Source organism: Lucilia sericata, unplaced genomic scaffold (assembly GCF_015586225.1).
Source record: "Lucilia sericata isolate MDLA Ls3-8-SP2 unplaced genomic scaffold, ASM1558622v1 Contig000828F_arrow, whole genome shotgun sequence".
Classification (NCBI taxonomy): domain Eukaryota; kingdom Metazoa; phylum Arthropoda; class Insecta; order Diptera; family Calliphoridae; genus Lucilia; species Lucilia sericata.
This window is the reverse complement of record NW_023994820.1, coordinates 20,984-48,669: the sequence shown is the minus strand read 5'-3', so window position 1 is coordinate 48,669 and position 27,686 is coordinate 20,984. Positions and strand designations below refer to the sequence as shown.

Below are 27,686 nucleotides of genomic sequence, written 5' to 3'. Positions count from 1 at the left end.
TGGAAAATTACCTAAACGCACATATTTTATTGATAAATAAAGCTATTGAGATAAATTTCGAGTTGAATATGTTTTGTGTACATACAAATCAGTCTACCAATTTTTATACGGATAGGTCCTTATTGGTCGTAGCTCCCATATAAGGCAAATATGTTTTGCCTAAATATAAATAACTCTTCGAAATATTTTCCGGATAGGCCCATAATTGGTCATAACTCCCATATAAGGCCCACTTCCGAAAATCACTTAAACGCATATATTTCATTGAATTCTAAAGCTATAAAGATTAAATTCGACTTGAATATTTTTTGTGTACAAATAAATCATTCTACCACTTTTTTTCGGATCGGTCCATTATTGGTCTTAGCTTAACTTGATTTTTTTGTTTGCATATATGTAAATCATTATAAATTGCTTAAATGCACATTATAATCAAAGTTATCGGGATAAAATTCGACATAGATGTGTATTTTGTGTATATAAATCATTCTACGGAATTTTTTTCCGGATCGGTCCATAAGTTGTATTGGCTCCCAGTAAAGCATTTAATACCACCTTATTCGTTGTTAAATGATTATATATGGATAAAATTCGACATGAGTATGTTCTGTGTATAGATAAATCATTCTATTAACATGTTTTCGAACTGGCCTATTAATATAATTTTTTCTGGACTTATAAAAATTAGTTCGACATATGCATAAATGTTAGTACTCTCAATACGGAAAAAAAAATGTTGCCAAGTTCTCTAAAACTTAGATAGCTAAATGGGTTTTAATAAAAATAACTTGCTGGTGGAGGGTATTTAAGATTCGGCATAGCCGAATATAGCACTCTTACTTGTTTTATTGTTTAACTTATTGTAGATTTTTTATCGATTTAACAATAAATTTAAATTTTATATTTTTGATATAAAACTCGATTTGTATGGAAAATATGAATGATTACGGATCTTTAAGGAGCGAACAACGGACCCGATAGTGGCCTAGGTTTATTTCTTCGGATTTTATGTAGTATACATCCTCCTATCAACCTAACCTAACGGATCTTTATTGTTTGCCCGAATTGAGAGTTATATAAATATAAATTTTAAGGGGAGATATGAATGATTTTCTAGATGGATTTGTAGATTTAAGTTTAAAATTCGAATTTTTGTGAAAATGTAATATGAATATATCATTTACCCTATTTTAGGATCGTAGGAAACTACATCCGATTCTGATTTAAAATAGTTATTTTCTGATAAACAGCAGATTACAGGTTTTGAAATAAAAATAGTTTTCCGGTGGAAAATATAAGTGATGGGAGTCTTATATATGGATCTACAACAATATAATTTTGATAAAAAATGTTCATATGCTATTTTCTCGATCGTAGTAAACTACATCCGATTCTGTTTTCAAATAGTTATTTTTTGAGGATATACAGCCGATTACAGGTTTTGAAATAAGAATAGTTTTCCGGTGGAAAATATAAGTGATGGGAGTATTATATACGGATCTACAACCGATTTTACGCTTTAGATGAAAATCGATTTTTGATAATATATTAAATTGATTACAGATTTTTATTTTACGTAATCGTAAAGTTAGTTAAACATTATAGAGTTTTCAAATAAAAATAAATTTTTGATTAAAAATTTAACTAAATAATAATTCTTATATAATATAAGAAGTATATATCATGATCTGAACATAAAAATATGCGTAGCATCCAATCAATATAATATAGAGTCTTTTTTAACTTCTGAGGTTATACCTATTAATATGCCGAATTTTATGTAAACCTGTTTAGTAGTTATGTAGTGAAAGAGTAAAAAGAGTGTCATATATATTTATTATTAAATACATATTATACGTTTTGAAGATGTAATGTTTCGTAATGTTCATTCCACAACATTCATTATAATAGTTTTTATGAAAATCGGATCAGAAGTTTTTTGTATGCCTGAACGTAACTTTGGTTTAATAATTGTTTTACAAAAAGTTGGTGTAAAAAGGGGCATGGCGTCCAATCCAGATTCTGAGGTCAGACCTATTGGTATACCAAATTTCATGAAAATCGGTTCAGTAGTTTTCTGTAAGTCTCGAATGGAAATTTTGTATGACAATTATATAGAAAAAAAGTGAGAATAAGAAGAATCGTGACGTCAAATCATCACCTTAGAATAGAACTATTAGTGTTCTAAATTTCATGTAAATCGGTTCAGTAGTTTGTCCGTGAAAGCGTAACAAACAGACATTCTCTTTCATATAATTATAGGATAATATATAGGTAAGGATAATTTTATAAAAAGTGGGCGTAGAAAGGGGCGTGTCATCGGATCACTATCTCATATATAGCCCATAGTTTTTTCAGACTTATAACTATCGGTATGCAAAATTTCAGGTAAATGGGTTTAGTAGTTTTTGCAAATTGTGATTGTAAAATTGGTGTAATAATAGTTTTACAAAAAGTGGGCGTAAAAAGGGGCGTGGCATCCGATCAAGATCTTATATAGCCTATTGTTCCTTTTGGGGCTAGACCTATTAGCGGTCCAAATTACATGTAAATCGGTTCAGAAGTTTTGCCGTGAAAGCGTAAGAAACAAACAAACAAACAAACAGTCTGTTTTATATATATATAGGATATACATGCATTTGCAGATATACCTAGTATGGGGATATGACCAATTATGGACCGATCGTAAAAAATCTTTAAGTAACATTTCTGTATATAGAAGCTATATTTCAGTTGAATTTTGTATCTATATCGTAATTTAGTAATAAGTAATGTGTGTTTAAGAGATTTTCGGAAGGGAACCTTGTATGGGACCGATCGCACTCATATTATGAACCAGTCGTGAAAAAATCTTAACTAATATTTGTGCAAAATTTTGTATCAATAGCTTCTTTGGTAATGAGTAATGTGGGTCTAAGAGATTTTCGTAAGAGGGCCTTGTATGGGAGCTATGACCAATTAAGGACCGATCGGGAAAAAATTTCACAGTAACATTTCTGTATATAAGATCAATACTTGTAGCAAATTTTATATGGATATCTTAATTATGCAATGAGTTATGTGCCTTTAAGTGATTTTCGGGAGGGGACCTTGTATGGGAGCTATGACCAATTATGTACTGACGGAATTTATTAACAATAATCTCATTTTCCAGAAATATGTACTTTTGTATGGGAGATTATGGATTGATTATGGATTGATTCCGGCAGTTTTCAACAAGAATAAAGTTCTCATGTAAGAGCAAATGTGTGATGATTTTCATGTAATTATATTGCATAGTTTTCGTGAAAATTGCATCAAAATGTGTAAAAAATGCTTATATTTTTCTGAGTTGTTTTAAATTTAGATTCATAACTTTTCCCGACGTAAACCGATTTTGCTCATTTTCAATACCAGACTGCCTAGGAGTATAGGGAATATTCTGGCCAAATTTTAATAATTTATTTTACTTCGTTTTTACGTGAGCGTGTTTTACACAGACAGACAGACGGACATAGCTAAAACGACACAGAATTTCATAAGGACCAAGAATATATATACTTGGTTGGGTCTCAAATGAATATTTCTTGGCGTTACACACGGAATGGAAAAGATATATATACCCTCTATCACCACTCATGGTGGCGGAGGGTATAATAATCAAAATGATTTATCTATACACAGAAAATACTCATGTCGAGTTTAATAATAAATTGTGGTATTAAGAGGTATTAAGTGCTTTTCAGAAGTGAACCTTATATGGGAGGTAGTTATGGACCGATATGGAAAATGTTCAAGAATGATATATATATATATATATATCTATATATATATATCTATATATATATATATATATATATATATATATATATATATATATATATATATATATATATATATATATATATATAAATATATGGTATATATATATAAAATTTTAAAGGAAATTAGGCAGCTAATTTACTGTAAATTAAAAATTACGTTTAATTTAACTCCCTTAAAATTACGAAAATAACAAAAAAAAAAAAAAACAAAAGTCGTAACAAAATAACTTTTTGGTGAAATCAAAAATAATTCTTGTATATTACTAAATAATCTTGTTACGAAAAAAATTCGTTACTTTCGTTAAATATTACATGCCTTAACGAAATTACTTTTTGTAAAAGAAAACAAAGTTTCTTAATATATACGAAAAAAATTATTACGACAGGCTTTCGTACTTTCGTAAAATTAGATAAGGGGTTGATTAAACAATATTTCGTATTTGTTAATGCCAAAAATATATACTACCTTACGGTAATACAAACTTTCGAACGATGGATTAAAATCGCTAAACTAATCATACATGAAAGCTGCACGCTGCGAATAACTCATTATTCTTGTACAATATATTTAACGAAAATGGTAATTCGCCACTTTTTGGGAAAAAAATGCGTTTTCCGTTTTACGCGACATATTAGAATTTTTCAACCTCAGGTTTTGATCGCATCTTTGTTACTGGTACAACCAACAATTAAATTACAATAAATGAACTGAAATTAATTCCAATTTCGTTGTCTTTTATTTATCATTCTTCTACAAACTACATTTGCTTGGAGTGTCTGGCTGAGAGTTGCTAACATTTTCTCATCTTCCATCCACTTCTACAGTCCAAGTTAACATTGATCCATCGATCCGGATAACATTGGGAAATATTAATATTCTCAGAGATTTCCAGTATATTCCAAGGAATTGACTTAAAAGGTTTGTTGTAATTTGCTTAATTTATTTGGATTTGATAGTGCTAACGCAAGAGTGTTTTAATAGCATTTGCTTTGTCCATTTGAAGACAATAAATGTATGATTGTGACACGGAAGAATTATTAATTTAATTTATTAATTTAATTATAAAAAAAAAAAGGAATTAAGTACAAGTGCTTATGATTTTAATAAAAATAAGGTGCGTGAGCAATTTTAGCAACAATTATAAGCGATTAATGGGACAGTTCTACGAAAAATTTCAGAGAAAAATGAGATTCGCTATACGCTGGTGAGTTAAAGAAAGAATAAAAGAACCTCGGAATAATTAGTTTTTAATATCTATACGATATAGTTCAAAAAAATAAAATAAAAATTTTAATAAAAAGGTACAAAGTTCAACCATTTCCAACAGTTGGAGACCTTTATTGGAGACTTTACATGCATACGTTCAGCTATTTAAATAACTATTTTTTTTGCTCATTTTTGTAACATATATTCAGCTATTTAAATATATATTCTCTTTGGCTTGTGTTTACTAAAAATCTTCTACGAAATTGAAATCTTCGGATCTCTTTCAATTGTACACTTTTCATATTCAGGTATTCAAATAACTATTCTCTCGGCAAAATTTTTGGTATTTTTTTGTCGTACATTTCTCTGTTAGTTTCTTGTAATTTAAAGAGTTCAAATTACTTTTTTTTTTGATAAACAGTTATTTTCGGTTATTGCTTCATATATTGCTCTTAAGAACGCTCATTACCTGCATAGGCAACTTCGTGATTAACCAGGCATGTAAATTTTTAATTTGTACTTAATTCTATTTAGAGGAAAGATTAAACTTTCTTTTACAATACTAAATTCCGTTCATTTGTCTGTAAACAAATGTGGATCTCTTTATATATATATAGATATTACAGAATTTACCATCCCTGCAATATTACATTTTTTTAATTCTCCCTCTGTTTATTACATACTCTCACATTGGAACTCTAGTATTGATGTTGTAATCATTTGTTTGTGATCGAACAATTGTGATGAATATTATAGCATATTTCGTTTATCTATGAATATATGGTATTTTGGTTTGAAATTTCTGCAAAAAAATACAATATTCACTCGATAGTAATTCTTAATACATAGTTAATTTTTCTTTATAAATTCTATGTGAAATTTTTCAATAAAAAAAAAAAAATTACCTACGAAAGTTTCATAAATTTCTATTATAAAGTTGACCGCTTGTTTCTTTTCTTTTATTACACTGTGAGAACAAATATTGTCGTGCTATATATTGTCCGTACGCTACTCGACTATCTTGATCATTTTTATTTGCTGTTAATCGGCTCTGAAGGGAGGTTTCACTCTCTTTTAGAATTGGATTCGACTGTTCGTACGGTTCTTAAAGTGTTAAATATTTAATGGAATTCCAATAGCCTATATTTTAATAGGTTATTAATCTCTAGTTCTTACAAATGTTTCTAGTGTTGAAACATATCTTTAATTTCTATTTGAATTCTCATGAATAATTTCTTATTAGTTTGCACAGAAAAAATAAAATCAGATCTTAATCACGAATAAATTTTATTATATTATAATTTTCTATTTCTATTACTAACTATTTTATTGAAAATTTAATAAATTAATCCTAAAAAAAAAAAAAAAACAAAACATTGAATTCATAAAAATTCGAATAATCTTAGATTATTCTTAATCAATCTTCTAACTAAAATTTTTTGTAACAATCTGTGGAGATTTCCATCTTCTGTATATCGATTGCCCACATAAACATTTTCATTGTATCTTTTGTTCAACATTTCGGAATAGTAATAGAAAATCCAAACTCTATTGATCATTTGAATCTATTTTATACATATATGCCATTTCTGTTCAATCTCACCTGAATTCAATCACTACTTCACAAACTATGTCTTTGGACAACTTTATTCGCTTAGCAGATAGTTTGGTGGAATTCGATTCTGAGTTTAATGAAAACAGACTTCCCATATCGTCATGTCATGCTGTGGAAGTTCATAAACTTGAGATCAAATCCACATGGTCTAGAATTAAGACGGCATATGACAAATTTTTAGCGGACAGAGATAATAACGACGACGAAGATGATAGCCCCGTTGATTTAGACACGTTCCGTACTAAATACAAGACCACCTATATAACTTATTGTAATCTGCTGGCAAAACTTTCGGAATTAGCTGAGAAACTTCGACAAGATGCTTCCTCCAAATATGATAGTTCCCCTATTCCTACACATTCAATAGAAATCAGTCGCTTAAATACGGATTCTTATAGTTTCAATTTACCACCATGTGATATTGAAGTATTCAATGGAGACTATATGCTATGGCCTACATTTCGTGACTTGTTCACGGCCGTATACATAAAGAATTCCAGGTTAAGTTCTGTTGAGAAACTATTTCATTTAACACAAAAAACTTCAGGAGAAGCCCGTGAAATTGTACAAAAAAGCCCATTGACAAATATGGGATTTGACTTAGCCTGGACTAATCTTTGTACACGTTTTGAAAATCGTCGAATTTTAGTCAATTTGCAATTGAAAGTCCTTTTTAATCTTCAGTCGATTTCATCCGAATCCGGAATTGCACTCAAACAACTGCAACGCGATATTAATTCTAGTATTTCGGCTCTAAAGATGTACGATATCGATGTTGAAAGTTGGGATCCGATATTCGTTTTTTTGTGTTCAAATCGACTCCCTGACACTACTCTTACATTGTGGGAACAAGGTCTGACAGATAAAACTAGCATTCCTAAATGGGCAGATCTTGACTCATTTCTGACAAATCGGTATCGGACACTTGAATCTGTAGCAGAGTTGCGTAAAACAAATACGAACTCCAAAGTATCTCTTTCGACAAGAAAAATTAACAGTTTTCAAAATAATATAGCAGCTCCAAGATGTCCTCTTTGCCCCAATGAATTTCATGTAATAAGAAAGTGTCCAAGGTTTTTAGAAATGGATTACCCTCAGAAATTCGGTCTAATAAAAAAACTAAGTCTATGCCTAAATTGTTTTTCAAAATTACATTTAGTTAAGAATTGCAATAGTAAGAATAGTTGTGGTCACTGTAGAAAGCGTCATAATACCTTGCTTCACAGGGATAACTCTGACCCTAACGAGTTAAGTGAAGGTACCACTTCAAATTTAAACCCAAACTCAATACCTTTCGTACAAAGTGATAGTGATCCAACTACATCCACAACAAGTTCAGGAGTTTCGATACAGAATTGTTTTTCAATGAATTCGAATGGTGTCCTTTTAGGAACTGCCATAGTTAACATTAGTCATATGGACATAAAGTTTCGGGCACGTGCTCTAATTGATTCGGGATCAGAGGGAACTTTGATATCCGAACGCTTGTTCAACCGATTAAAATTGCCATTTAGGAAGACAACAGCTACAATCTCAGGGCTAAACAATACAGTATCTGCTACTGTACGGAAAGAATGTTGCTTTGGCTTAAGTTCTCCTTTGTATAGTGGAAGTCAAATTTCTGCAAAAGCTTTAGTTGTTCCCCATTTAGCAGAAAATATTCCGTCACAAACATTTCTTCCTTCATCATTCTCGGACTTACCTAAAATTCCTCTTGCTGATCCTTTATTTCATAACAGTGCGAAAATTGACATTTTGTTAGGTGGCGATTTGATTCCTTCAATTATGTGTTCCGGAGTAAGGACGTCTGTTTGTGGATCTTTAATGGCTCAAGAGACCATATTTGGCTGGATTCTAACAGGGCCCGTTTCGACAAAATCTACAAGTTCAAATTCAAATATTGTTTCTTATTTCTGTGAAATTGCTTTGGACAAGGAAATTTCCAAATTTTGGGAGGTGGAGGATCTTCCTCGGGAAAGGTTTATATCTCCATCAGACAAAAAGTGTGAGGAATTATTCAAAATGACGACAAGGAAAAGTCCGGAAGGAAGATATATCGTTTCTTTACCCTTCAAGGAGGGATATCCTGAGAAATTGTGCTTAGGTAAATCTCGGAATAGTGCTTTGGCTCAATTTTTTCGGAATGAATCTAGACTTCTCCGGGACCCATCGTTAAAATCGGAGTATGATAGAGTCGTCCAAGAATATGAAGACTTAAATCATATGTCCAAAGTTTGTGATGAGTCCTTAAATGAGTCCTTGACCTACTATCTTCCTCATCATGCCGTCATAAAGCCCGAAAGTACTACCACTAAAGTTCGTGTAGTATTTAATGCCTCATCCCCGTCATCAAATGGTTTAAGTTTAAATGATATTCTATACCCGGGTCCTATTTTACAAAGTGACTTACCACTTTTAATTCTTAAATGGCGTTTTTTTTCGTTTTGTATTCAATGCGGACATACAAAAAATGTACCGACAAATCTTAGTTGAACCTAAACATACGCCTTTTCAAAGAATATTATTTCGAAAAAATCCTAACAGTTCTGTTCAAGATTATCAATTAAACACTGTAACATTTGGTGTCAACTGCGCTCCGTATCTCGCTATTCGAACGCTAATTCAGTTAGCTGAAGATGTTGAACTAGAAAATCCATCCGCCAGTAAAATTCTGAAGAATTCAATGTATGTAGATGATGTCTTGGCAGGGGAGCACACTATTACAGCTGCAATCAAAGCAAAAAATAACCTTATACATGCTCTAGGGTCAGCTGGTTTTTCTTTACGGAAATGGACAGCCAATGTGAAAGATATTCTCGCCGATCTCCCCTCAAATCACTTACTTCATGAAGACTTCTTGGATTTCGATGATAGAAGTACAGCGAAAACATTGGGCATTAGATGGAATGCGGGCTCAGATTCTTTTTACTTTGTTCCAACAGAATTCACCGAGCCTTTGAAGTTCACTAAAAGAGAAGTTTTGTCACATATTGCCCGTTTGTTTGATCCAGCTGGATGGCTGGCCCCGTGCGTTATCGTGGCAAAAATATTGATGCAACAAATATGGGCAGAAGGAACTGGTTGGGATGAAGTCTTATCTCCTCAATCACTTGCCCAATGGAAAATATTCCAATCGAATTATTCGTACATAAAAGATATTCATATTCCTAGATGGATAAATTTTGTTCCGAACTCCAACATTCAATTTCATGGATTCTGCGATGCCTCTGAAAAGGCCTATGCAGCGGTATTGTACATACGAATATCGAACAATGACACTGTATTCACACATTTGATCTCTTCAAAAACTAAAGTGGCTCCTTTAAAAACTATTTCTATACCACGTTTGGAACTTTGTGGAGCTGCCCTTCTCGCGGAAATGATTGATTCACTTCTTCCAAAACTGGACATCGAAAGATATGAAACTGTTTGCTGGACAGATTCCACGATCGTTCTATCTTGGTTGGCTAAACCTCCGTGTTTCTGGCAAACCTTTGTCGCGAATAGAATATCGAAAATATGTCAAATTATCGATCCTTCACTTTGGCATCATGTGGCATCGGAAAACAATCCTGCTGATATTGCAAGTCGTGGCGTTTTGCCGCAAGAAATGGTTCATAATGATCTTTGGTGGAAAGGACCTACATTTCTCCGATTTCCAAATGAAATGTTTCAGGATTTTGATCATATTCTAGAAACAGATCTGGAAAAGAAGCCAACAAGGGTTTGTTTTTTGTATTTTTCAAACTTCGAAGACATTCTGGAAAGGTTTTCGTCATTCGCGAGAGCTATTCGTATTACTGCATACATTTTCAGATTCTTCTACAGGACCCATCCCAGATATAAGTCAATGTTTTCGAGACCTACTATGACGATTACTGGCTCAGAGGTCAAAGAGGTTCGTGATCGACTTATAATAATGTGCCAAAAAGCATGGTATCCGGATGAATACAAACAATTAAAGGAGGGACAATCCATATTATCTTCCAGTCAATTGCTTAATCTTAATCCATTTCTTGATCCAGAAGGAATAATTCGCTCCTGTGGTAGACTAGTCTCATCTTCAGGACTTACCTACAACGAAAGACATCCCATCTTACTGCCATATAACTGTCAATACTCTCGTTTACTAGTTAAGTTCGTTCATGATATCACGCTTCACGGTGGCAATCAGCTGGTCCTTCGGATCATAAGAACTCAATATTGGATTCCAAAAGTAAAGAATCTAATTAAAACGACTATTAACAAATGTAAGTCCTGTATTATTTATAAGAAAAGATGCCACAGGCAAATTATGGCAGCCTTACCTCCAGAAAGATCTGAGTTTTCACGTCCCTTTACAAATACTGGCCTCGATTTTGCAGGGCCATTTGACATTAAGAGTTATGTGGGCAGAACTTGTCGGATATCTAAAGGCTATGTTTGCATTTTCGTTTGTTTTTCCACTAAAGCAATCCATTTGGAAGCTACGTCTGATTTATCTACTTCTGCATTTCTGGCCGCATTTCACCGATTCGTTTCGCGACGTGGTTGCCCTCTTCATTTATATTCAGATAATGGAACTACCTTCGTTGGTGCATCTAAAACCCTCGCCAGAGAATTTCTACAAACTTCTCATCAACTTGTTTCCTCTCAGTTTCACCACCACAATATTACATGGCATTTTATTCCTCCAGGTGCACCCCATATGGGAGGCTTATGGGAAGCTGGCGTAAAAAGTTTTAAATCCCATTTCCGGAAGGTCGCTAAAGATTTCAAATACACATTTGAGGAATTCAGTACGCTATTATCTAGGATAGAAGCATGTCTGAACTCTAGGCCTTTATCTCCGATGTCCCAGGATCCTTCTGATCTGAGCGCACTGACTCCTGGTCATTTCCTCATTGGAGCACCTATATTAGCCCCGTTAGATCCGTCTATCGATGAAACGCGTTTATCTCTTATAAATAGATGGCAGAAATTAAAACTTGTCCACCAACATTTCTGTAGTCGATGGAAAAATGAGTATTTAAAGGAACTTCATAAACGTGTTAAATGGCAAAAGCCTGAAGATGATTTAAAAAAAGACACATTAGTTGTAGTTAGAGACGAAAATCTTCCTTCAAATCTTTGGCGTCTCGGACGAATAACAAAGACTTACTTGGGCTCTGATAATAAAGTCAGAGTTGCTGATGTCTATACCCAAAAGGGCATTATTACGCGTCCTATCACAAAACTTGTAGTTCTAAATTCTTCCTAATGATATCCAAATCACATGAACCCCATGTCCATTCACCCATTTATTAAACAACGCACTATCAAATACCAATATAAAGCAAATTTACAAACCCGTTAATTCAAATTGGAGTTATCTTATATATCATTTTAACGTTAATACACTGATATTATAATAATCTATATACAAAATTTTCTAGTTCTTGTCGATAATGCCGAATCGCATAGTTCGTGGAAGGAAAACTGCATCGCTTAAATATAAGATCGCCAACGAATCAAGAGCAGCTAACAAGCCCAAGTCATATCTGTGCCGGATCTGTAAAGAGGCCCATGGGTTGCGCAGGTGTAAAAGGTTCCTACGCATGAACATAAAGGAACGAATTCAAGCTGTTCGAAAGTATAAATATTGTTCGAATTGTTTGGCGCACAACCACTCTCATGGAAGCTGTTTTACAAAACTCGGATGCAAACACTGTAAGAAGTACCACCACACTCTCTTACACGTTAATTCACGTTTGCGTAATGATTTTCAATTATCTCCATCACCATCGTTGTCGTCATCCCGATCACCAACACCTGAACCCAACACTTCTACAGAATTCACACAAAATATACCAACGCATTCCTCATTCGTTGACAAGCCATCGTCACTTTCAGCAGTCATACGACAAAACACTATAATTTTGCTTCCTACGGTTCTTGTTAAAATCGGATCAAAAACATCTTATGGGCGTTGTCTCCTCGATTCAGGATCCTCAATAAGCCGTGTATCTAAACAACTAGTTGACAAGTTAAGCTTGACGTGCTACTCTTTGAAAGATGAGACTATTTGTCCTCTAATACTTAAATCTCGATTCAATTCCGATTTAAAAATTGAAGGAACCTTCAGAGTGGATAATAGAATCACTATGCTAACACCAGCACAATCATTCCCTAAATCTCTAAAGAACCATTTTCGCGATCTTTTTTTGGGAGACCCTAATTTTCATGAATGCAGCGGAATTGATATTGTAGTCGGTGTTGATATGTACCCCAAGGTAATCGAGGAGGGAGTATTCTCAAGAATTGGTTTACCGACAGCTCAGCGAACTATATTCGGGTGGATAATTTATGGACCTTACTCTATCTAAAGATAAACATACAACAGCCGTATCATTACTTTACTTTTTTTAATTCTTTGCATTTTTATTTATAAACATGTGTACAATTACAGCTAAAACCTTTAGATATTGAATTATTTTTACTTGAATTGAAAATTAAAATTTAAAACTAATATACTATTAATAAGTAACTGCCAGTAACATCGTGAATAAGGAAAAACGTACTTCGATAATATTTTTGACTTTCATTTTTGACCCTTCATTGCACATCCTGCAAGGGGGGGTGTAATGTTAATGCCAAAAATATATACTACCTTACGGTAATACAAACTTTCGAACGATGGATTAAAATCGCTAAACTAATCATACATGAAAGCTGCACGCTGCGAATAACTCATTATTCTTGTACAATATATTTAACGAAAATGGTAATTCGCCACTTTTTGGGAAGAAAATGCGTTTTCCGTTTTACGCGACATATTAGAATTTTTCAACCTCAGGTTTTGATCGCATCTTTGTTACTGGTACAACCAACAATTAAATTACAATAAATGAACTGAAATTAATTCCAATTTCGTTGTCTTTTATTTATCATTCTTCTACAAACTACATTTGCTGGGAGTGTCTGGCTGAGAGTTGCTAACATTTTCTCATCTTCCATCCACTTCTACAGTCCAAGTTAACAGTATTATACACGAAATACGAAAGTATATATTACGAAAAAAGTAGTGACGAAATTTTTTTTCGTAAAGTTAAGCATGGATTATTTTCAGTATATATATATATATATATATATATATATATATATATATATATATATATATATATATATACATATATATTGTTACGCGCGGACGTAGCTCTTGTTTTGCACTCATCATAACACCTGGGTACGCTTGCATTTAACACGACCTAGCTCGTCCGATATGGGTGGATTCTTGGTGCCATGATTATGTGAAGTCCGCCGCAGTACACAAAATTTCCGTACCCATATAAAATAAAATAACTTCACATACAAGTTTCCAAATCAGTCGTCACCGTCCGCACAGTCCTAGATATTACCGACTGGCATGACCAAACCCTCCCGTCCATGCTGTAATGGCCTTACCATTTCTTAATTTCTCTACAGCCCCTACTTCTGAGTCTCCGTCCGTTTTAGTCTGGTTGGTTCGTCCTCACCTCGTCCGTCTGCTTATTTCGTCTGGTTTGCTCCCTCATCATACACACATTCACAGTTATTTAATCTTTCATTGTAATTGAATTTTCTCTTTTATTATTCATTTCATAAATTCAAAGATAAATTTTGTTTTAGTAAATATTTTACACATTGTTTGTCTTATTTTATCTAGCGTAACTCTAGGATCTTTCTTTTCCTTTTTCCATTAATGAATTAATTTGATTTTATCGCATAACACTATCCTTTGACCGTGTTATGTGATTTTAATTTAAACATTGAAATTCATTCTCTTAATTCTATATAATTCCCATATAAACGCAAAACTTACTTATAACAACTGCACGATATAGAATTATTGTGAATTACAATTCAAATTTTAAAATTACAACTCGTTTATGGGTTAAATCTACATTTGTTTAGTTAGTTTCCTTTCTGTTTTTATTCTTAACATTTTTTCCTTTGTTTCGTTAGTTATCATTCTTATTATTTACATTTTTTTAACTCACTGCGTTTCGTTTACTTATTCCATTCCCTTGCCATCATAAGGTACATGTGTGTTGACTATTTCAAATGCCCCATAACAACAACAATTAGACGTTTACTGCGCTCATTCTCTATTTCTTTGATGCAACCGTCTCTCTCAACCAAAGAACACAAGAAAATTACGTAAACAACAACAACGTTATAAGAGATCAATCGACTCGTGGTGTTTCTTTTTATACCCTCCACCACCATCAGTGGTGATAGAGGGTATATATAAGTTTGTCATTCCGTGTGTAACACCAAGAAATATTCATCTGAGACCCAACAAAGTATATATATTCTGGGTCCTTATGAAATTCTGAGTCGATTTAGCTATGTCCGTCTGTCCGTCCGTCTGTCTGTCTGTGTAAAACACCCTCACGTTAAAACGAAGCAATATAATTTAACCAAATTCACCCAAAACATTCACTATTATCCGGTACAGTTTGGTATTGAAAATGAGCAAAATCGGTTCACATCGGGAAAAGTTATGAATCAAAATTTAAAACAACCTCGAAAAAAATAAGCATTTTTTACACATTCTGATGTAATTTTCTTGAAAACTATGCAAGATAATTCCATGAAAATCACCATACATTCGTTTCTACACAAGATCTTGATCCCTGCTGAAAATTGCTAGAATCGGTCCACAATTTCATATACCTCGCATAACTACCGTCACAATGAAGATATCTTCACAAAATTTTACAGATTAAAATGTTTTGTCAATAGAATTCATTCAGAGAAAAAATTTTATGGATCGGTCCATAATTGGACATAGCTCCCATACAAGGTCCCCTCTCGAAAATCACTTAAACGTGCATAACTCATTACTAAATTAAGATATCCATATAAACTTTGGTACAAGTATTACCCGTATGCCTAGAAATATTGCTGTGAAAGTTTCTTCCGATCGGTCCAAAATTGGCCATAGCTCCCATACAAGGTCCCCTCCCGAAAATCACTTAAACGCGCATAACACATTACCAAATTAAGATATAAATATAAAATTTGGTTCAAGTATTACCCATATGCATAAAAATATTACTGTGAAATTTTTTTCCGATTGGTCCATAATTGGTCATAGCTTCCATACAAGGTCCCCTCCCGAAAATCACTTAAACGCGTATAACTCATTATTAAATTAAGATATCCATATAAAATTTGGTATAAGTATTGCCCGTATGCATAAAAATATTACTGTGAAATTTTTCTCCGATCGGTCCATAATTGGGCATAGCTCCCATACAAGGTCCCCTCTCGAAAATCACTTAAACGTGCATAACTCATTACTAAATTAAGATATCCATATAAACTTTAGTACAAGTATTGCCCGTATGCCTAGAAATATTGCTGTGAAAGTTTTTTCCGATCGGTCCAAAATTGGTCATAGCTCCCATACAAGGTCCCCTCCCGAAAATCACTTAAACGCGCACAACTCATTACCAAATTAAGATATAAATATAAAATTTGGTACAAGTATTACTCATGTGCATAGAAATATTACTATGAAAGTTTTTTCCGATCGGTCCATAATTGGGCATAGCTCCCATACAAGGTCCCCTCCCGAAAATCACTTAAACGCACATAACTTATTACTAAATTAAGATATCCATATAAAATTTGGTATAAGTATTGCCCGTATGCATAAAAATATTACTGTGAAAGTTTTTTCCGATCGGTCCAAAATTGGTCATAGCTCCCATACAAGGTCCCCTCCAGAAAATCACTTAAACGCGCATAACTCATTACTAAATTAAGATATAAATATAAAATTTGGTACAAATATTACTCATATGCATAGAAATATTACTGTGAAAGTTTTTTCCGATCGGTCCATAATTGGTCATAGCTCCCATACAAGGTCCCCTCCCGAAAATCACTTAAACGCGCATAACTCATTACTTAATTAAGATATCCATATAAAATTTGGTACAAGTATTACTCATATACATAAAAATATTACTGTGAAATTTTTTTCCGATTGGTCCATAATTGGTCATAGCTTATGTTTTTTTAAAAAACATAAAAAATTTGTTTTTTTTTTTAATTCGCAATCTTTTTCTAAATTTACAATAATTATTTTAAAAGAACTAAAATATTTATGTCTTTAAAAAAATCGTAAAATGAACAAATTTTTTTTCTAAAATTATATAAAATTATTTTGCATTCTACTAAAATATTTCGTACAATTTCGTATATATTACGAAAGAATTTCGTGGTGCGAAACCACGAAGCATTTCGTACAATGTACAATATTTTTCGTGTATATTAGGCATGGGTTATTTTCAGTGTAGTAATTATTATCTAATCAAAAAAGAACTATTATTAAAGCTCTATAGGATAAGAATTCATGCTTGAAATTGGTTCGTTTTTTTGAGTGAAAAATTTGGCGTAAATTGATCTGTATTACGATTTCACCTGAGAAAAAGCGTGGAAAGGTAACAGATAGTTGTCATCTATGGAAAACTATCACTTTTAAAGACCGTAACATGATTAAATTGTTCAAAATCGCCTAACGAAAGATGTCAGTGGACGTTGCTAGTTGCGAAAATGAGCTATGGGTGACTCTATTGGAGTTCAAATTGCCCGCAGAAGGTTTAACAAAGTATAATTTGCTTGGAAAATGATTCACAAAGGACTTCCAGATTAGTAGAGTCAATAAAAAGTACCGCTTTGAGTTTGAGAAATATGTTAAGCATTGGTCAGGTGGTACTGTAAATGCTTGACATATAATCAGTGATTTCATTGCGAAAATCTCGCTTCTTGCACCACTCCAAAATGAATTTTTCGACATATGTGACTATTAGACGAATGTATTGTCTTTGTCTAGGACATCTAGTAAGAAATTTATGGTATCGGAGCCAAATAAATTTTATTTGATCACGTCGCACAGTGGTATAGGAAAAAAAAAGAGGGAAATAATTCGGTAACTTCTAAACGGTTAATCCGATTTTAATGAAATTTGGTATGCACAAAGAGGAGGTGTTGTCGAGTTTAGGTTTTGAATTTGGACCTTATAGGCCAACCAGGGGCCCGGCGGGGGGTCCTCAAATTAGGACACCTCGGCTATGTTAAATTTTTAAAACGATCCTATTTCTTCATTTGAGTTCCGATTTAAAAAAAATTTCGTATATAGAATCTCCTCATCGAGCACTATAAAAAATGTCGTCGTAGCAGTAAATTATCTCTTATAGTTTAGGAGATATTCGCATTTGAATATTAAAATTTTAAAATTTTTACCGTCCTTACTTTAGTTTTTTTGATAATAGCAGGTCCAAATATTTCCGATTTTCGCCATTTTTTTTATTTGCTTAACAACAAGTTTATATACCAAGCAGTGAAAGAATTATGTAAAAATCATGACTGAGTCCAAAGTTATAGGCATTTAAATTTAAAAAATTAAAAAAAGGCGATTTTTTGTCATTTTTTTGGGAAAAAAGTATCTTTTTCTTTTTAAGTTATCTAAAAAGTTTCTAAGAAGATGTATATAGAATTTATACTTTTTGGAAAGCTGACTTTACATAAAATACGATAAATGAAACAAAACCTAAAAATTTTTGATACCGAGGGGACCAGGTCCATCCAAAAAAACCCTATTTTTTATGGAAAATTAAATTTTGAGCAAAAATTCTCAAATCGCATAGTCGATATCAAATTATAGTGACCTGTTTTATATGACCCAATAAGTTCTTAATCATTTTGTAACGGGTTTCGATAACCCCGCCCCTGGTATGGATATAATAGGCAAAAAACCAAAAAATCACATTTTTGGGATTTTTTAAAACTTTTTTGGGAATTCCGGGATTTCTAATAAGAAAATTCGAAATTTTTATTTAATTTTGGATTTTGAGTAAAAAAATCTACCTAACTGTAAAATTTCATCAAAAAATATTCATAAATAAAATTTTTATTGCAATTTGAAAAATTTGTATCTTCGCAAAAACTGAATAAAAAACATTTTTTAATTTTTTTTAAAAAAAGTATTCCGCGAATTTTTTAATTTTCAAAAATTATATACAGTTTTGAAAAATAGACAAAATTACCTTTCCATTGATATATAACATGCCTACCTAATGTTTTTTAAGTGACAAATTAATTAGGGAAAACTCAACATCTTTTAGAAAATTTACCTAGCACTATTATTTTCATCCATATATGTAACAAATTTAAGAGTTAACCTTATGGATGAAAATAATAGTGCTAGGCAAATTTTCTAAAAGATGTTGAGTTTTCCCTAATTAATTTGTCACTTAAAAAACATTAGGTAGGCATGTTATATATCAATGGAAAGGTAATTTTGTCTATTTTTCAAAACTGTATATAATTTTTGAAAATTAAAAAATTCGCGGAATACTTTTTTTAAAAAAAATTAAAAAATGTTTTTTATTCAGTTTTTGCGAAGATACAAATTTTTCTAATTGCAATAAAAATTTTATTTATGAATATTTTTTGATGAAATTTTACAGTTAGGTAGATTTTTTTACTTAAAATCCAAAATTAAATCAAAATTTCGAATTTTCTTATTAGAAATCCCGGAATTCCCAAAAAAGTTTTAAAAAATCCCAAAAATGGGATTTTTTAGTTTTTTGCCTATTATATCCATACCAGGGGCGGGGTTATCGAAACCCGTTACAAAATGATTAAGAACATATTGGGTCATATAAAACAGGTCACTATAATTTGATATCGACTATGCGATTTGAGAATTTTTGCTCAAAATTTAATTTTCCATAAAAAATAGGGTTTTTTTGGATGGACCTGGTCCCCTCGGTATCAAAAATTTTTAGGTTTTGTTTCATTTATCGTACTTTATGTAAAGTCAGCTTTCCAAAAAGTATAAATTCTATATACATCTTCTTAGAAACTTTTTAGATAACTTAAAAAGAAAAAGATACTTTTTTCCCAAAAAAATGACAAAAAATCGCCTTTTTTTAATTTTTTAAATTAAAATGCCTATAACTTTGGACTCAGTCATGATTTTTACATAATTCTTTCACTGCTTGATATATAAACTTGTTGTTAAGCGAATAAAACAAAATGGCGAAAATCGGGAATATTTGGACCTGCTATTATCAAAAAAAACTAAAGTAAGGACGGTAAAAATTTTAAAATTTTAATTTTCAAATGCGAATATCTCCTAAACTATAAGAGATAATTTACTGCTATGACAACATTTTTTATAGAGCTCGATGAGGAGATTCTATATACGAAATTTTTTTTAAATCGGAACTCAAATGAAGAAATAGGATCGTTTTAAAAATTTAACATAGCCGAGGTGTCCTAATTTGATGACCCCCCGCCGGGCCCCTGGTTGGCCTATAAGGTCCAAATTCAAAACCTAAACTCGACAACACCTCCTCTTTGTGCACACCAAATTTCATTAAAATCGGATTAACCGTTTAGAAGTTACCGAATTATTTCCCTCTTTTTTTTTTCCTATACCACTGTGCGACCCAACAACTTTAACACTTTCACCTGTTACCACTTTTAAAAATTTGCTATCGTTTTGTAATGCAATGTTGAATGTGAAATATTTGTTGTAATCTGATATATGTATCACTGAAACGCATGCTCCAGTGTCAACTTCCATCTCGAAATATATATTTTCAATTTAATTATAATCAATAATCCTTTAGAATAGTTAGATTCAAATAAATTTTTTAAATTATTTAAATAATCACTTTCATTGCTACTACTATAGTCAATATTATTAACTCTATTTAAATTCTTATTCTTACGTTCTCTATAATTTCTTTTATATCCCTTTTCGTCATTTTGCTTTGTCCAGCAATTTTTTTCCATGTGCCCATTTCCTCTGCAGTAAAAACAAATGATGTTGTTATAGTCTCTTCTCTGGTTCCAGTCACTCCTACCGGTCTTTCTTTCAGTACCTCTGCTTTGTTGTCGCTCTCTCTGCTTTGTATAATTTCGAGAAGTTGTAGGTTTTTCATGAATTAATTTATGTAGTGTATTATTTCTTAACATCTCTACGTGATTTTGGTTCATGTCAAAAGACAAGGAAAGTTGACATGCTTTTTCAAACGAGGTTACGTTACTATCATTAAGTAGCAGGCTCTGTATGTTTTCATTATTTAATCCACAAACAAATTTAATGAGTAGAGCTTTATCTAGGAATGTTCCAAATTCGCATTCTTGGGACAACTGTTTCAATTTAACAATATAATCTGATATTGCTTCAGACAATTGTTGATCTCTCTTAAAAAATTTAAAACATTCCACAATTACATTTTTCTTGGGTTTAAAATGTAACGACAATGTTTTCACGATCATATCAAATGTATAATCACGCTCGGTTTTTGGTGACAGTATTGAACATAGTGTCTTATATAACTCCGATCCACCGAGGCTTATTAAAAATGATATTTTATCAGCATCCGTTTTTATTTTATTTAAGGACAGCAAATGATTCAATCTGTTGATATATAGATTAAAATCATCACCAATATTATACGCTTCGATTGTACCAACCAAAGCAATTGGAGTTTCTGTCAATTTCCTTTTTAACTTTATACAAGAAAAAAAAAAAAACAAATTTAATTTCAATTAACACTTTCTTTTTGCCTCGTCGCCAAATGTAGTGTCCGATAGTAAAGCATACGACAGTAGTTAAAAGCAGTCCAACCAAAAAATAATTCATTTATTAAAATCATTCATAATTATAACGGTATAACTTAAGAACTAGACTTAAAGAATAGAAGGTAATAAAGAGAGATTATTTATACTGAGTGCTGCATTTATAAATATACATCAACAGTAATATTTCTGTGCATATGAGCAATACTTATTCCAAATTTTATGTGGATATCTTAATTTAGTAATGAGTTATGCGCGTTTAAGTGATTTTCGTGAGGGGACCTTGTATGAGAGCTATGTCCAATTATGGACCCATCCAGAAAATTTTTTCTCTCAATGAATTCTATTAACATAAGATTTTAAGTTGTAAAATTTTGTGAAGGTATCAACATTCTGACGGAAGTTATTAACAAAAAACTCATTTTCCGGGAATATGTACTTTTGTATGGGAGGTATATGAAATTATGGACCGATTCTGGAAAATTACAGCAGGAATCAGGATCTTGTGTAGAGACGAATGTGTGATGACTTTCATGAAATTATCTTGCATAGTTTTCGAGAAACTTACATCAGAATGTATAAAAATGCTTATCTTTTTCGGAGTTGTTTTAAATTTTGATTCATAACTTTTCCCGATGTGAACCGATTTTGCTCATTTTTAATACCAACCTGTACCGGATAATAATGAATATTTTTGCTGAATTTCGTTACTTTCCATTGCTTAGTTTTAACGTGAGCGTGTTTTACACTGACAGCTGGACGGACAGACGGACAAAGCTAAATCGACTCAGAATTTCATAAGGACCCAGAATATATATATTTGGTACGTTTTCGATCTAAAAAAGGTACTTTTTGAAATTTCTATAATATTGAACCTAGAAATATGAAATTAAGTTTGTAGAGCCCCGATTAGGCGAGAACACATAAGACTTTTGGTATTTTTTCGTTCTACAAAAGGTACTTTTTGAATTTTCTATAATATTGAACCTAGAAACATGAATTTTCCATAATATTGAACATAGAAACATGAAATTAAGTATGTAGAGCCCGTATTAGGTTAGAACACATAAAAGGGGACTTTTTGGTACTTTTTCGTTCTACAAAAGGTACTTTTTGAATTTTCTATAATATTGAACCTAGAAACATGAAATTAAGTATGCAGAGCCCGGATTAGGTTAGAACATATAAAAGGGGGCTTTTTGGTACTTTTTCGTTCTACAAAAGGTACTTTTCGAATTTTCTATAATATTGAATCTAGAAACATGAAATTAAGTATGTAGAGCCCGGTTTAGGCGAGAACACATAATAGGGGACTTTTTGGTACTTTTTCGTTCTACAAAAGGTACTTTTTGAATTTTAAGCATGCATGTATGTATATACATTGCATACTTAAGTAAAATTTCATTCCTTAGTATAAACGTAAATTTTGTATAATAATTGTTTTACAAAAAGTTGGCGTAAAAAGGGGCGTGGCGTACGATCCAGATCTTATATAGTTTATAGTTCCTCCTGAGGTCAGACCTATCGGTATACCCAATTTCATGTAAAACTAACACACAAACAAACAGTCTGTTTTATATATATACTAGCCATAGCCAGTGTGCTTTGCTATCCTAAAAGGAATATGTATAAATAAAAATCCCACTTAACGATTTTGAAGATCCTTACTACAATAGTTTTCCAGATTTATAATATTTATGTAACATATGAGAGATATCAAACAAATTATTGCAAGTTCGCCAGTTTCTATCTATCGAAATTGGCGATAGATTTATAAAAAATTTAATAATATAAGAGTTTCCAAGATGCACGAATTTTTATAATTAATTAATATATGTTTTTCCAAGCCACCCATTGAAAGTCCGCCCGTTATGCTCTAAATGTTCACATGAATTATAAAGTTCTTCATGTAAAATTTTAAGATTCTAGCTCTAATAGTTTCTCAGATATACAAATTTTATAAATCAAGTTCTACACTGAAAATAATCCATGCTCAACTTTACGAAAAAAAATCGTAACTTCTATTTTCGTAATATTTACAAAAATTTCGTGTATAATACGAAATATTATTTAATAAAATCCTTTTCTATTTTACGAAAGTACGAAAATGTTTATTTATTTTGTTTTCTCATAAGTATCAAACCCCAATGATCAATTTAGGGTGAAAAGAAAGAACCAAGAAAATAAAAAGAAACAAGAGTTAGAGGTTGGATAAAGAAATTTATTGGGTGCGGTAATGAATATACCTTTTCTCTACGGCTGCCAAAAGAACAAGAAAGCCCAAAAAAATGGGTAGAAAGGAAACAACATGGTAGACATTTTCGGCCAAGTTGTTCACTAGTCTTGACGTTTTGCTTGAGCTCATGCTTGAGCATATATGTGATGAAAAAAGAGGGAAACTTATGCACATCACTGTTTCTTATGCAAAAGTCGATGTTACGACTTTTGGCATTAACATTCCGCTCGCCTTGCAGGATATATGCAATAAAAAAAATCGAACAAGAAACATCTTGGCCATGTCCACGATGTTATTTCTGAAATAAAAATGATAAATTAAGTAGACATTAAAATCTTAAATTACTTGATATAGTTACATTTATGGAATTCATTTTAATGCTTATTTTAAATATAAATTAATTTCAAATTAATTCAAGTAAAGTTTATAATAAATGGGATTGGTTACGTTTTGTAATTTGCTGTATTTTGTAAAAGTGCATTTTTTTTAAAGGAAAATCAAGTTATAGGCTACATGGACCATATATGGCCCAGCCAAAGATCGTACTCTGTGCTGTAGGAAAACCAACTCTAGAGAAAACACCTTGGCATATCACTTTGGGATTCAGATTCAGATTCGTAAAATTTGGAGTCTGCTAAGAACATATCTCTGAAATTCTTTTTGTAAGAGTCTGGAAGCGATTGTGCTGGAGTTCGAAGTGTGATACGGTTATCAACCCAAAAAGTGCCTTCTATTTTCGATGTGGAGTCGTAGCGAGATTTCAAAATCATTGGACATATCGTTTCATCATGTAGTTTGTACGCCGTTAAATCTAATTTGTCGATCAGACGCTTGGACACACGACTGACGGGCGATCCAGAGTCCAACAAACATCTCGCATGCGATGAAGTAGATCCAACTTTAGCAAGCACGGTAGGAAGAAGAATAACAGTGTTTTGTCTTAAAATGTTTGTCAGAGAAGCTGACGAATTCAGCTTTGGAGATTCTACTTTTGATTTGGATGCAGGAGATTTACGTGATCTCGAAGAAGTGGAAGGTTCTAGATCTGGAGACCGTGATCGAGAATATCTGTCCTGGGTAGGAAGAAGATCTGAAGCCAATCGAGTGTTAACATGAAGAAGAGTATGGTGGAACTTGTGGCAGTGTTTACATCCATATTTAGTAAAACATGTACCGTGCGAATGGTCATGTGCCAAACAATTGGTGCAATATTTGTTATCCCGAACGGCGCGAATACGATCAGCGATATTCATTTCTAAGAATTTGCGGCATGTGCGAAGTGGATGTGGCCGTTTGCATAGGCGGCAAGGAAAGGCATTGTACCTTTTAGGTAATCCTAAAGAGATTTGGATTTCGAGGATATTTTGGGCATGATGAGCTAAAAAAAAGAATATGAGGATAATGAAGAGGTTCGGAAGTTTGACTTTAAGATTCGTTAGGGAGCATTACAAGTTTGACAATTGGTCTAGTGATTAAACCACGTTGTGTCAGTACATCTGCCACTCTAACTCGGTTATCCGAGCCGGAATATATTTTGACGACTCGACCAAGTCGCCAAGCATTGGGTGGGAGATTCTCATCCTTAATCACTACCATGGCGCCTGTCTGAAGATTGATTTCGGGTCTTTTCCATTTAACTCTTTTATTCAATTCCTTTAAGTATTCGTTTTTCCAACGGACGCAAAAGTTTTGATGGATAAGCTTTAGTCTTTGCCATCGGTTGGTAATAGCAATAGATGAGTCGTTCACTTGAGGATCGACCGGAGCTAAAATTGGAGTTCCTATCTTGGGGTTAGAGCGCAAGTATCGGTTGGATCGGTAGAAAGGTCTGGAATTCAGACACGATTCAATTCTGGATAGTAGAGTGGAAAATTCCTCGAATGTATACTTATAGTTTCCTGCAACTTTCCGGAAGTGGGCTTTGAAGCTTTTTACTCCAGCCTCCCCCAATCCGCCCATATGCGGAGCACCTGCCGGAATAAAATGCCAAGAAATATTCTTTGGCTAATACTTTCGATGCTCCTACAAAGTTTTTCCCATTATCAGAATGGAGATGAAGTGGACAACCTCGGCGGGAAACAAAACGATTAAAAGCTGCTAGAAATGCCGGTGTGGATAATTCGGAAGTCGCTTCTAAGTGAATCGCTTTCGTGGAAAAACATACGAAAACGCAAACGTATCCCTTAGAAATACGACAGGCTCGACCGGACGTCGAATGGGCCGGCAAAGTCAAGGCCTGTGTGTGTAAAAGGACGACTAAGTTCGGTTCTTTCGCAAGGCAATGCCGCCATTAGTTGTTTTTGGCATCTTTTCTTATATATAAGGCAAGTTTTGCACCGATTAATAGTGACCTTGATCAAGTTCTTTGCCTTCGGAATCCAATATTGAGACCTCAGCAGACGAAGCACGAGTTGATTGCCTCCATGCAAACTTACTTCGTGGACAAAGTTGACAGGAAGCCTAGAAAACTGACAGTTGTACGGGATGATAATTGGATGCTTTTCATTATAGGTTAGTCTAGGAGAGGACTCTAATCGGCCACAGGAACGAATTATTCCTTCTGCATCCAAAAAGGGATTTAGATTCAGAATACTACTGGATTTTGGAATGTCTTGTCTAGCAACTAGAGCTTTGTAATCATTGGGAAACCATGCCTTTTGACAAATGGAGATAAGCTTATCTCGTATGAAATTAATTTCCGAGCTCGTAAGTGTTCTAGTCTCTTTAACGAAATTTGAACGGTATCGAGGATGAGATCGGTAGAAAAACCTGTAAGTATATGCCAATACACGTAATGCTCTATGAAAGGAAGAAAACCGTTCTAACAGATCCTCAAAGTTTGCAAAATAGGAAAAATGGACTTTCAGGGGCTTTACTTCTTGATCTGTTTCGGGTATTCTAGACAAGTCAGACTGAGGCCATTGACTTTCGACAGCCTTAAGCCAACAGGGACCGAACCACCATAAATCATTTCTTACTAGATCTTCTGGATAAACGCCTCGGCTAGCCAGATCTGCTGGATTCATTTCCGAATTTACGTGGTTCCATTTTGGGTAATCGATTATTTGCGTAATTTTCGATACCCTGTTCGCAACAAAGGTTAACCAGTTGCAGGGTGGTTTTGCTATCCACGACAATACTATGGTTGAGTCTGTCCAGCAGAAAACGGAATAGTTTTTGACATCCAGCGTTGAAACCATGTTCTCTATCATTTCTGCTAGAAGGACTGCTCCACAAAGTTCTAATCGTGGGATAGATAATGTCTTTATTGGAGCTACCTTAGTTTTGGACGAAATTAGGTGTGTCGAGACAGAGTTAGCGTTAACTATTCGAACATATATCGCCGCTGCGTATGCCTTTTCGGAAGCATCGCAGAATCCGTGAAATTGTATTTCGAAATTTGGACAATAATCGATCCAACGAGGAATACGAATGGTATTGATAATAGGATAGCTGGACTGGAATATTTTCCATTGATGAAGGGCGTCAGGGGAAATAACATCATCCCAACCAGTTCCGTCTATTCAGATCTTTTGCATTAGCATTTTAGCCAGGACAATGCAGGGTGCTAACCAACCCGCAGGATCAAATAGCTTAGCTATTTGGGACAGAATTTCTCTTTTTGTGAAATTTAAGGATTCCGGAAAAGTCTTTGCAACAAAGTAGAAATCATCCGAACACGCATTCCATCGGATGCCTAAAGTTTTTGTCGAACTACTATCTTCAAATTTCAAGAAATCCTGATGAAGTAGGTGATCTGTAGGAATATCTGTTAAAATATCTTGGGAATTAGATGTCCACTTTCTTAGGGAAAATCCAGCGGATTGCAGAGCTTGAATCAGCTCATTTCTGGCTTTAATGGAATCTACATTTGTATGAGATCCTGCGAGGACATCATCAACGTACATTGGATTTCGTAATATAGAACTAGCTGTAGGATAGATGGATTGAACATCATCTGCTAATTGAAGTAATGTTCGAATAGTAAGGTATGGTGCGCAATTGACGCCGAAAGTGACTGTTTTCAATTCATAATCGCAGATCGGACTGAATTGTTACGGAATAATATTCTTTGATATGGCGTATGTTCACGATTTACCCAAATCTGCATGTACATTTTCTGAATGTCAGCATTGAACACGTATTTGAAAAAACGCCATTTTAGAATAAGAACAGTTAAGTCGTTTTGTAAAACCGGCCCTATGTGAAGCAAAG

General features: G+C 33.2%; 1 protein-coding gene across 1 annotated transcript; it reads left to right on the top strand.

The window, feature by feature from the left end:
- Nucleotides 1-6,640: 6,640 nt before the first annotated feature.
- Nucleotides 6,641-10,349, top strand: LOC119608392 (the record flags this gene model as incomplete). Its single annotated transcript, XM_037962794.1, has 2 exons — nucleotides 6,641-9,026; nucleotides 9,391-10,349. Coding segments are annotated over exons 1-2 (3,345 nt in total), but the record flags the coding sequence as incomplete, so codon positions are not given.
- Nucleotides 10,350-27,686: the final 17,337 nt, after the last annotated feature.